Source organism: Colletotrichum destructivum, chromosome 3, assembly GCF_034447905.1.
Source record: "Colletotrichum destructivum chromosome 3, complete sequence".
In the NCBI taxonomy this organism is placed as follows: domain Eukaryota; kingdom Fungi; phylum Ascomycota; class Sordariomycetes; order Glomerellales; family Glomerellaceae; genus Colletotrichum; species Colletotrichum destructivum.
The window spans coordinates 1,716,641-1,727,474 of record NC_085898.1 but is presented as its reverse complement, the minus strand read 5'-3'; the positions used below and the strand labels follow the sequence as shown (position 1 = coordinate 1,727,474).

At 55.7% G+C, this 10,834-nt stretch overlaps 4 protein-coding genes across 4 annotated transcripts; 2 read left to right on the top strand and 2 right to left on the bottom strand.

Moving 5' to 3' along the window:
• Nucleotides 1-35: 35 nt before the first annotated feature.
• CDEST_04619 (uncharacterized protein) lies at nt 36-802 on the bottom strand (the record flags this gene model as incomplete). The annotated part of the gene is made up of 2 exons (XM_062920778.1): nt 36-147; nt 195-802. 2 exons carry the CDS (start codon nt 800-802, stop codon nt 36-38), a joined length of 720 nt encoding a protein of 239 aa, XP_062776829.1.
• Nucleotides 803-2,915: 2,113 nt separating this feature from the next.
• On the top strand, nt 2,916-5,410 carry CDEST_04618 (Putative AMP-dependent synthetase/ligase domain, acetoacetyl-CoA synthase, AMP-binding, ANL). The gene is made up of 5 exons (XM_062920777.1): nt 2,916-3,135; nt 3,185-3,700; nt 3,744-4,451; nt 4,496-5,122; nt 5,170-5,410. The coding sequence occupies exons 1-5, from the start codon at nt 3,025-3,027 to the stop codon at nt 5,326-5,328; spliced, it is 2,121 nt and encodes a 706-aa protein (XP_062776828.1). The 5' UTR covers nt 2,916-3,024; the 3' UTR covers nt 5,329-5,410.
• A 137-nt stretch (nt 5,411-5,547) lies between these two features.
• Nucleotides 5,548-7,992, bottom strand: CDEST_04617 (Putative tetratricopeptide-like helical domain superfamily). The gene is made up of 2 exons (XM_062920776.1): nt 7,733-7,992; nt 5,548-7,671 (listed from the first exon to the last, which is right to left on the bottom strand). Exons 1-2 carry the CDS (start codon nt 7,827-7,829, stop codon nt 5,921-5,923), a joined length of 1,848 nt encoding a protein of 615 aa, XP_062776827.1. The 5' UTR covers nt 7,830-7,992; the 3' UTR covers nt 5,548-5,920.
• An 822-nt stretch (nt 7,993-8,814) lies between these two features.
• CDEST_04616 (Putative translation Initiation factor eIF- 4e, eukaryotic translation initiation factor 4E (eIF-4E)) lies at nt 8,815-10,833 on the top strand. The gene is made up of 3 exons (XM_062920775.1): nt 8,815-9,257; nt 9,310-10,155; nt 10,202-10,833. Exons 1-3 carry the CDS (start codon nt 9,226-9,228, stop codon nt 10,368-10,370), a joined length of 1,047 nt encoding a protein of 348 aa, XP_062776826.1. The 5' UTR covers nt 8,815-9,225; the 3' UTR covers nt 10,371-10,833.
• The last annotated feature ends 1 nt before the right edge of the window (nt 10,834 follows it).

The window sequence follows — 10,834 nt, the reverse complement described above, 5'->3', positions numbered from 1 at the left end:
TTTCATGAAAGTCGATGCACCAGATCCCCGTCCAGTCAAGGTCGTTTGGGGGTGCGAACCCGAGCCTGCTTTCGAATGTCAGAAGGAACAGGTAGTGTTGAAGGTCCAATTTGTCGGCTTCGAGCGCGTCGTTGGGCGCAAAGTGTTCTGCGTGCGTCAGTCATGCCGAGACTGCGAACGTGCCATCCACTCACTCCTTTCTTTGAGACGGTGATAGGTCCTGCCGTTCCCGACGCGCGATAGTTAATGATGGAGCTACAAAGGCTCCTCGTCGCGGAAAAACCGGCCTGTGGGCTTGAATGTGCGATGCGACGCCGGCTCTGGACATGTGCCACTCACGCGTCCGATCGTCGAGTCCGGGTCGTTCTGCCGATACCTTGGTTATTTGTTGGCTGGGATTGCCACGAGTCCTCCCGCTACGCACCGGTACATCAGGTTCTGAAGAGGCGCCTGCCTTGACGTTCTCCTGGGACGTCCTTATACAGCTCGCGGTCCCGCTGCGCGACGCGGCTGTGTGGTGTTGGCCGCATGTCGTCAACATGGGCCCCTTATCTGGAGGGACCGTGTCACTTCGGGTCCGGAAACTATCTTGCTTCGAGAACGAGACGTAACGATCCAAGAACCCCGGTAATTGAGTCGGATCCGGAAGCCCCGACTCCTCATCGCAAGTCGATTGAGACGATTGTTGGTTTACGGGGCGCAGAGATGCTGTGTGGACTTTGGTGTTTTTCTGGGAGCAGGAGCTAAAGTACTGTCCAAATAGGAGATCGGCAGATTGTTTCCCATTTCCCACTTTCTCCATTCCTTTATTTTCCTCGCCGTTTCACCAACAAACCTGTCTCCTACTTGGAGCCTGAAAGGAGTTCACAACCCAAGCCCAATGCGAGTACATTTCGGGGTGAACTTATAGCTTTAACTGCAGCCTCTCCAGCCTTGAGAGAACTCGCCTAACAAGCTCGAATCACAATCTGAGCCATGACAGAAGCAAGTAACGAGAAAAGGTTGAAACATGGAAAAGAAGGAGACTTTTGACAGTCTGGGAAGACTTGATGACAACACTTGCTGACCAGCAACAAGGGTGTGTGGCTTGAATGGGTGGATCGCTGTCACGCCCAGTCGGATGATTTCCCTCTCAACTTTATTGCTTGATACGGAATCCAAAGGACCTAGTTGCACTAATCAAGCAACCCTCCCCGCCTAGGTCACTGCGACCTATATCTCGCAGACCGGGTATACTGTTTACTGAAGAGGGAAAATAAGAAGAGGGAATAGAAGGAGGGTAAGAAGCCTGTCCAGCGGGGTTGCACAATCCTTAAGAGAAATGGACGGGTAAGAAAAGCGACACGTGCGATTGTGACGCTTCGATACAGCTTAAATCTACCTACTCCTAAAAGCACACTGTTTCTCAAGTACACACTAAACTGCCTTATTCAGCAGCATCCAGCGTTTCGGGCAACTTATGGAGGTCAATGCAGAGTAAGCAGTAAAGTGAGACTGCTGCAGGAGGCTGGTCACTGAAAACATTGAGTACGATGCTGGTGTTCTCAGGAGAAAACCACCATCTGACTTGAGTCGTAGAGGTTATCGTGAAGGCATTCGGGCTTCGAAGACGACGTCCCAGAGTACTCATGAAGACGAGATAAAAGCGGAGGCCGAGCTGAACGAGACAAAGATCCGCCTGTAATCGAAGCAAATTGTAGGCCCCCATGCCGAGTCAAGAGATACACAACGCAGCTTTTATGGCGAGCTGTCTCGGCACAGTGGTGATGCCAATACAGCCAAAGCGCTGGCTTGAGTCAAAAGTTTGGGGACCGAACACCGCCTCGAGGAAACGTATGCGCCTCACGATAAGTAGAGCCTCTGAGCATGTCTCTTTCCGGAAAGGCTTGCAGTGGCATCGGAACCACGGATGTCGTTGCAAAATGTGTGACCCTGCGGGTTTCAGCGAGATCAAGAGATAGCCTGCCACGTCATTAGCCAAGCCGCATGGGGCTTGGGGGTCTATGGGTGGCATTCCATAGACCGGTTCATCACATCGTGACTTCGGGATACCACTGTCCAAGTGGGCTATGATTATGTTTTCTCTCATGCTTCATAGTGGTGATTGAAAGTCATTCTCTCGCTCCACATTACTCTTCGTCCTTCGAGCTTAGTCGTCGCGGGCCCTTTCGGCTGCTATGAGTTGTTGATGTTCCTGACTAGTCGCTTCCGTGGTGATCTCATAAGCTCACCGATTCATCACGTTTTCTTCACGAACACATTACTGAAGATATATAACTACAGGTCTATGTAAATGTTGAAGTGACCAGCAATTGACGTTATCTAGTATAAATCGCAGCCAGGGAGATGATGTTAACAGCCATCTATTGGCTAACGTTCGTTTTGTTATGTGCTCCCGTCAGATGATCTCACCACAATCAAACTTTGGGGTTGCCCTTATCGGTTATGTCTTAAGCCAAGCAAACGGTCGCAAATATGAACATGTTGACCCTCAAGACCGACGACCCAGCCAAAGGATCTAAATCGAAACACGAACAGGGAAATGGGGACCTGTCCCTTCATCATCGTGCAGATCCCTCCAGATCAGGGCTCGGCGATCGACCCTGTAAATTCCTCTCAGAGCTTTTTGTTCTTCATGAAAACCCCAAATGAAATGCGGACTTGTGTTGTGTACGGCAGTCGAGCAGCACACCGCTCCCTACATCGTAACTTTCTATATATAGGTTTATTGACTGAGATCTGTTGCATGTATTCATTTTCCTCCAGGTACTTGGCGCGCCGTCAGCGGCCCGGACGAGCCCCCCTCGGGTCGCTGGCTCGGGCCGCTGACCCCGCACTCCCGGTGGTGCAGCCCGAGGCAAGACAATATTGGGGAAGCACCGCCAAACCCCTCCGAGTTCCCGAAAAGTCTCAACCTCCCTCTTCGCGGACTCATCTCACTCCGGTGTTCATCTCGCCCTTCTCAACCTCTAAACCTGTTGACCAAGCACGTTTCATCTTCATACAGTTTCAGAGACCTCAATCATGAACACCACTACAATCCCCCGCAAGCTCTGGGAGCACCCAGACCCCAAGAGCACGGAAATGTACCGATTCCTGCAATCAGTGAACTCTACCTTCAACCTCCAGCTCAAGGTCCGCTCCTCTCCCGGAGCTCAAGAAACCTTGACTTACACGAACCTAGACCTTCCACGACCTCCACAGCTGGACTGTAGCCAACCGTACCAGCTTCTACGGCCACCTCTTCACCCATGCTAACTTCATTCACGAGGGGCGTCCGACCTCGGTTGTAGACGAATCACTCCCCATAGACGCCGTGCCCAAGTGGTTTCCCGGAGTGAATCTTAACTGGGCCGAGAACCTGCTCTACTCCCGAAGTACGTCTGACGCCACCGGCCACCATGGCATCGCGGGCAAGGAGGACAACAAAGTCGCCGTCACTGAGGTTCGGGAGGGCAATCGAGGCGACGTCCGGAACCTCACCTGGGGAGAGCTTCGCCGGGATGCGGGCAGCTTAGCGGCCGCCATGAAGGCACGGGGTGTTGCACAGGGAGACCGCATTGTCCTCGTCGGCGCCAATTCTATCGAGACGCTTCTCGTCTTCACGGCAGCGACCTGGCTCGGCGCCATTTTCAGTAGCTCGTCGACGGATATGGGCGTCAAGGGGATTCTCCAGAGGACTGTCCAGGTCGACCCAAAGGTATGTTACTTTCCCAGTGAAAGATGCGCTGCTGACCAGTCAGTTTATCTTCTTCGATGACGCTACTGTGTACAACGGCAAGACCGTCGATCTGCGAGGCAAGATGGCTGAGGTTGTATCCGGCATGGGCACCTGCCCCTCATTCTCTGGTCTCATCTCCATCCCGCGCTTCACCCAGCCGTACGACGTGACTTCCCCCAAGACCGAGACGTGGTCCAGCTTCCTCGGCTCTCCGTCGGCCCCACCAGCTTTCACCCGCATTCCATTCCACGCCCCATTTCTCATTTACTACTCTTCCGGCACAACGGGCATCCCCAAGGCCATCGTTCACACCGTCGGTGGCGTGATGCTCAACAGCTTCAAGGAAGGGCGCCTGCACGAGAGCATGTCGTCGGAGTCTGTGTGCCTGCAGTACACTACGACCGGCTGGATTATGTACCTCGCGAACGTGGCAGCGTTGCTGGTCGGGGCCCGCGTCGTCATGTACGACGGCTCGCCGTTCGTACCAGATCTGACGTCTTTTATCCGCATTCTCGGAGAGCAGCGGGTGACGAAGCTCGGTATTAGCCCGAGATGGATGTTTGAGGTCGCCAAAAACAAGATCCTCCCGCGGGAGGTGACGGATCTCACTTCGCTACAGATCGTGACCAGCACAGGCATGGTTTTATCTGATCAGCTGTTTGAGTGGTTCTACGATGCTGGCTTTCCGACTCATGTTCACCTGGCTAATCTTTCAGGCGGGACAGACATTGTGAGTTTTTCGTCGATATATTTTCTCTTTCTAACACGACATAGGCCGGCTGCTTTGGTATGGAGAACCCCCTCGACCCTGTGTACGTTGGTGGCACCCAAGGCCCCTCCCTTGGCGTGCCCATTGCCATCTATGATGCTCAGCTCCCGAACGGACCCGGCAAGACAGTCCCCCACGGTACGCCCGGTGAGCTTGTTGCGACGGCCGCATTCCCCAACATTCCTTGCTATCTCTGGGGGGATGCCAGTGCGGCGCCAACGTCCTCGACAAGCTTTGCTTCCGCCACGCCGGGAACAAAGTACCACTCGGCATATTTCGCTCGTTTCGATCACGTCTGGGCTCACGGCGACTTCTGCTCGATCCACCCCGAGACGGGTAACATTTCGTTTCTGGGGCGTGCCGACGGTGTGCTGAATCCGAGCGGTATTCGGTTTGGCAGCGCCGAGATCTACGCTGTCATCGAGCGGAACTTTTCCAATAGGGTTGTCGATAGTCTGTGTGTCGGGCAGAGAAGACCTCGCGACGACGACGAGAGCGTCATGCTGTTCCTGCTGATGCGAGAGGGCGAAAAGTTCGACCGCAGACTTGTAGCCGAGGTCAAGGATGCCATCAAGAGGGAGCTGACCAAGAGGCACGTGCCGGAATATGTCTTCCAGACGCCCGAGATACCGGTGAGTGATGTTCGTCCTGGGCCTGTCCAAGCAACTGACGAGATAAGACAACCGTGAATCTGAAAAAGGTGGAGCTGCCGGTGAAGCAGATCGTGTCGGGCCACACCGTCAAACCGAGTGGGACGCTTCTTAACCCTCAGAGCTTGGACTTTTACTACCAGTTCGCCAAGATCGAGGAGCTGCTCGCCGGCAAGGAGAAGCTGTAAAGATGTGTAAATCAAGGACGGGTATTTAGACTAGAGATACAAGGCATGTAGACCTGAAAATACGACTTTGCGATACCACGATCCATCCCGTTGATCTCATAGCACTGGTTTCGTGTCGACAACAACATGCTCAGCATACTTAACCCCCGTGTGTGGAGCCGGAGTCTACCGACGGTAGAGTCCCCGAGGCCCCACTACGGCGCCGATGGTGTAGCCCTAGGACGACACATGGACGTGAGGGCTGTACGGGCGAGGGGTTGGCCCTATGAAAGATTGAGAAAACATCAACGGACCATATCTCTTTCAGTTTTTGCCCAATCCAGCGCCCATCACAAAGACTTATTCGCCCCTATTTCGGCCTCAACCTACCTTCCTCTCAGCGCGGTCTGCCTTCGAGGTTACCAGCCCCTCCCCCCGACATGAACGCCAGTCAGTCAGCGAGTTGGTATCCTCACCCAGACGCAGTTCACCTTCAACAGCAAATCATGGCGACCATGCACCCCATTAATCTAATCAACACTTTTTAACCGATATCCGGTAACCCACTCCCTTCCCACCATAACGCCATGTCTTACATTACTGCCCCTGGAGGCTAATCATCGTCAGTCATCTCCATCAGGCTCTCCCCCTTCTCGTCCTCGTCTACAAGTACCTGTGTCCGACCGACCTTGGCCTTGCCTTTGGCATCCCGCCGCAGCTTCGGCAGCTTGTTCGACACTCGCTCCCTGGCGACGGCCTTTCCCGACTCAAGCTCCTGCTCGAAAGCCTCCAGCTCGTCACCATCTGCAAAGTCGATAGTCGTTGTCTCCTCGAGTGCCTTGTTCAACAGCTCTGTTGCAATACCATCTTGTGGGTTAATGGCGAGGGCTTCGTGCAGCGGTACAATGGCCTTCTCGGGGCGTCCCTCTTCCAGATAGATGAGTGCCTTGGCACAGAAAATTGCGGCGTCCTTGCCGCCCTGGCGCAGGACCTCGTCAAACTCCATGTGTGCATCCTTCCAGAGCCGCAGGCGACGGTAAGCGTGTGCGAGGTTCGTCCTTGGGGATAGCCATGCCTGTGGGTCCGAGTCAATCTCGGCGGCGATTTTCAATGCCGCCCGGAAAAATTGAACAGCCTCCTGCGGCTTATCCTGGTGGTACTTGACGACGCCCATTTCGTTCAACAGTAAGGGGTCCGTCTTGCACAGACCGTACGCTGTCTTGAGAAACTCTTCCGCCAGCGTCATATTGTTAAGTGCGTGGTTCTGCATGCCCAAAAACACTTGTGGCAAGTGTGTACCCATGAATAACCTCGCCGCCGTTGAGTAGGCCGAAATGGCCTGATCGTGTTCGCCCTCGGCGGCAAATGTGTGTGCGAAGCCGATCCACGCAGGACCAAAGTGTGCATCCATCATGCTGGCCTTGCTAAAATACCGCCGCGCTTCCGCAATCTTGTCGATGGAAAAATAATATATGCCGACAGCTAACCACGAGCAGGGTTCCTCTGGGTGGTTGTCTGCAAGGTCGTGAGACACCAGGAATAGCGCATTCTTCATCTTTAGTTGATACAGACATGCCAAGTGCAGTGGGTGCACGCTGAAGTTGTACTTGTCTTCCTGCAGGATCGACTCTGTGATGGCGAGAGCATCCCGATACCGGCATTGCGTGTACAAAAGATCGGCCTTGGCGAGCATCAGATCGGGGTTGTCCGCCAACCGATAGTGCGTCGACAGCGAGTCGCACGCCGCGGTAAAGGCCGACGGTTCCCGATACTTGGAAAGCCGCGTCGTGTACAGCATCTTGGTGAACTCTGCCGCTTCCTGAGACGACGAGACGTCCCCTGAAACGGTGATGGAGTCAAAGTCGAGCGACTCGAGGAACGCCCACTCCTCGTCCGGCGACAGCAGGGCGTTCGTCATGAGCTGCTGGAACGCCTCAAAGCACTGCACGTCGATCCGCACAGCGTCCTTGTAGCACTCCTTGGCCCGGTCAAAGGCGTTCTGCTTGGAGTAGCAGATGCCTCGCAGGTAGCACATGGCGGCCTCGTACTTCCTATTTGTAGCCTCCTCCTCGGCAGCCTCGTCACGAGCCACCCTGGCCCTTTGGCCTACCGCCCGTCCCAGGGGTGCCGCGTTCGTCTTGCGCTTGTTGCTCACATTGTTGATGAGGTGGGTCGGGTTTCGCTCGCCGAGGACGGCCAATGCCTCGTCGAATCTCGATTGTTTAACGAGGCAATGTGCGCCCAGGTATCGGCAGGAAACGTTGCGGGCGACAAGGTCCTGTTTGGCGAGGAATGTCTGGGCGCGGGTATAGTTGCCGGTCGCGAAGTGCACTTGAGCCAGCCAGAAAGCGTCCTTATCATCGTCTGCGAAGCACAGAAACACGTCAATAATCAAACTGCCCTCAGCCCGTCAAGGGGCACTCACTCGTTAGGGCCAGCAGCTTATCGCCGATGAATATGGCGGAATCGTACTGGGCCTTGTTCAGGGCATCCTGCCTCCATTCCCGCAGGAACTTTTCCATGTCGAGGCAACGGGCTATTTCGGGGGCATGCCGAGGACGAGGTCGGTGAGTTTGCAGTCGACGTCAGTGGGTTCTTGAGAGGACGTTGATGTCGATCCTTGGTGAGGTAAGCGCGTCGCGTCGTGATGGACTTTCTTTTCTTTGGATGATGGGCAGGAATTGGAGGGGACGTGGATGCACTGTGCACACCAGCGCTGTCAGGGGTGTGGACCGAGTAAATGGCGGGGTAGGCCAACCAGACAGCGGCGTCCCTCAGGCACACCACGTGGTGTCTTCCTTACGCTGGTGATACCTACTCACTGGGACTGATAGAGGTCATGATAATGAGGTTGAAGAAAATGGATGCCATTGATTGCGTCGCTGCGGTTAGGTTCTGAAGTAGGTACTCGACAGCACGTTCCGGATGCTTCTCTCGGCCAACGTCGTGACTCCCGCAAGTCAGCTGGCAAATGTTTCAGGCCATGCACGCTGTGAACTCTTCCCCATTCAACCGTTTGAGGGGTCTTTTGGCAGCAAGACATCATCCCAAGTGCCGTTGGACAGAACTGGTGAAGGTCGCCGCTGGCCTTGGTTCTCACTGCTTCGAGGTAGGCACCGTGCCTGATGTACTGCCAACCGGTAAGGTACGTATATATGTATGCATCAAACGCACCCACCAATCCGGAAAATGCAAATGGTGGAAACGTCGGGCAGTCTCCCCTCGCGCCCAATACAGTGGACGACGGGCGGCATGGGCATGGACGGCGTCCTCAACCCCCCGAGGCCACTCGCTGTGACCTCACTGTGGTGCGCCGTTCCAGCGTGCCCGCCTTGTCGTCACCACATCTCATTGGTCAGCGGTCAAGATGGATCCATCAGGGGTAAGGCTAACCTGGGCTAAGCGAGGCGCTATCGCTGTATCCGCCATCGATAACAAGGTGACGACTAAGGTCAAGAAGGATGGGGCATCAAGTATCCGTATTATTTTTTTTCTCTTCAAGCTATTCATTGTTCTCCATCAGTCGATAATTCATTCGCCTTTCTTCTCCCGCCTCACTGCATCGCTCCCAACACCATCGTCTGTAATACCCGCCACGTCACTTCCCTCGAGATACCATCGACGCATCATCATCCTCCACCACACGAATCCCCGACCTCCTTGCACCCGAAGCTTGCCCGTCTTCTCCAAACGCCATTGAACAAGCCCCTGCAGCAGGCCCTCGTCGACTCGCCTGCCCGTACGCCCGCCCGCCCGCCCGCCGCCGCCATCCCGACCTCATCGCGAACTACTCACCCGTCCGTCCCAGCCGCCACAACTGCGACCAGATCTTCAAACCAAGGTGCCGCCGCCCTTGCAGAACCGAGGGATTGAAGAAGTACCTATTTTTCAGCCCGGAAGCCGTCGAAAGCAGTCCCCATGGATAACAACCTATGGACCCGCCGCACAAAGTGAGTTGTTCGTTGCCCGTCCCTCCCCGCATCCTCACCGCTGACCAGCCAGCTCTGGCAAGCTTTCACTCTCGACAAATGGCAGTCCCGCGCCGGGCGGTGATGCTGCTGGTCGTAACGGCTCCTTCGCCAAGCGATTCGGCGGCGACACGTCCTCACACGGCGGAAAATCAAATCCCTTCAACAACGTAACGACCCCCAGCGCCGGCGGCATGGCGTCGCCCACGGCCGCCGCCGCCAACGCTTTCGGCCTGGGCTCCGGCGCCTTTGCCTCCTTCGGATCCGCCAAGACGCCCAAATCCCCAGGCAACCCGTTCGACCTCGCCATGGGCAAGATCGGCGCGAAGCCGGGCGGCGTGACGTCGTCGCACGATCCGGCGGCCAAGGCTCCGTCCGTCGCCTCCATCCCCGAGAAGAAGGCCCTGGGCTCCCAGCCCGTCTCGGCCAGGACATCCTCTGAGACGCTTCGCGTCCATCCGCTCAAGTACGAGTGGGTGACGTGGTGCCGGCCGCCTCAGCCCAAGGGCCAGCCGTACCAGGAGTACGCTAAGTCGCTGACGCCCATGATCCACTGCAACACCGTCGAGGAGTTTTGGATTGGCTACCCTCATCTCAAGCGTCCATCTGAGCTGTCAGTTGGCTGGGAATACCATTTCTTCAAACGGGGCATCCGACCCATCTGGGAAGATGAGGAGAACAGGAGCGGCGGCAAGTGGGTGCTGCGCCTTAAGAAGGGCATCGTCGACCGGTACTGGGAGGACACCGTGTTTGCCCTCCTTGGCGAGGCTTTCATCGACGCCAGTGAGGAGGTCTGTGGCGGTGTTGTTAGCGTCCGCAACGGCGAGGACATCATCAGTATCTGGACGCGCTCGACTGGCGGCCGCGTGCTGCGGATCCGGTAAGTCGTCTCCAACCTTTGCACAAGACGCAGCTAACGCCCGCAGTGAAACGTGGAAGTCGTACCTCAAGTGCCCTCCCAACACGCAGTTCGAGTTCAAGTCTCATGACGAGAGCATCCAGCACCGCGCCGCCATCGAGGAGTCACGTCGCGAGAAGCAGCACGACAAGCGCGGCAAGCAGGCCACCGAAGAGCAGAAAACCGCCGCATCCTGAGCACCACCTGCCACGGAACGCGACCCTCTTGCATTTTTTCCAAGCCATCTTTGATGTTTATTTGTACACTATCAGATCCCCTGCGGCGGATCTCCATAGCATTCGGGTTGAAACTCTGACAAAAATACACCTTGTTGGGATGAGGAATATCGGGGTTTGGACATATGGAGTGCCGAAAGGCCCCCTTTTTCTGGATTGTCAATCTCGGAGACGGGATCGAAAGTGACGGGTGCGGCGGAATGGGCAGCGATCAACGTCGTTTAGCGGTCACGTTGTTTTATGGATTGCGACGGGCGGTACTGGAATTGGTTTGATCCTCCGAGGTGTATACTACTGCGATCTGAGCGCACGGCGCATGCCGGCTGCGCGATATCTGACCGGATGATAGTCCCAATGACTACGAATGAGCCAGCTCGATCTCTGTCTCGATGTGATGGTGCCGGTGTTCGCCACCTGGCTTGTAC

Coding starts and splice junctions, on each gene's coding strand:
- CDEST_04618 (XM_062920777.1), top strand. CDS start 3,025: ATGAACACCACTACAATCCCCCGCAAGCTCTGGGAGCACCCAGACCCC. Junction 4,452..4,495: donor TTTCAGGCGGGACAGACATT/GTGAGTTTTTCG, acceptor AACACGACATAG/GCCGGCTGCTTTGGTATGGA. Junction 5,123..5,169: donor TCCAGACGCCCGAGATACCG/GTGAGTGATGTT, acceptor TGACGAGATAAG/ACAACCGTGAATCTGAAAAA.
- CDEST_04617 (XM_062920776.1), bottom strand. CDS start 7,829: ATGGAAAAGTTCCTGCGGGAATGGAGGCAGGATGCCCTGAACAAGGCC. Junction 7,672..7,732: donor TAAGCTGCTGGCCCTAACGA/GTGAGTGCCCCT, acceptor TGTGCTTCGCAG/ACGATGATAAGGACGCTTTC.
- CDEST_04616 (XM_062920775.1), top strand. CDS start 9,226: ATGGATAACAACCTATGGACCCGCCGCACAAA. Junction 9,258..9,309: donor CTATGGACCCGCCGCACAAA/GTGAGTTGTTCG, acceptor CTGACCAGCCAG/CTCTGGCAAGCTTTCACTCT. Junction 10,156..10,201: donor GGCCGCGTGCTGCGGATCCG/GTAAGTCGTCTC, acceptor TAACGCCCGCAG/TGAAACGTGGAAGTCGTACC.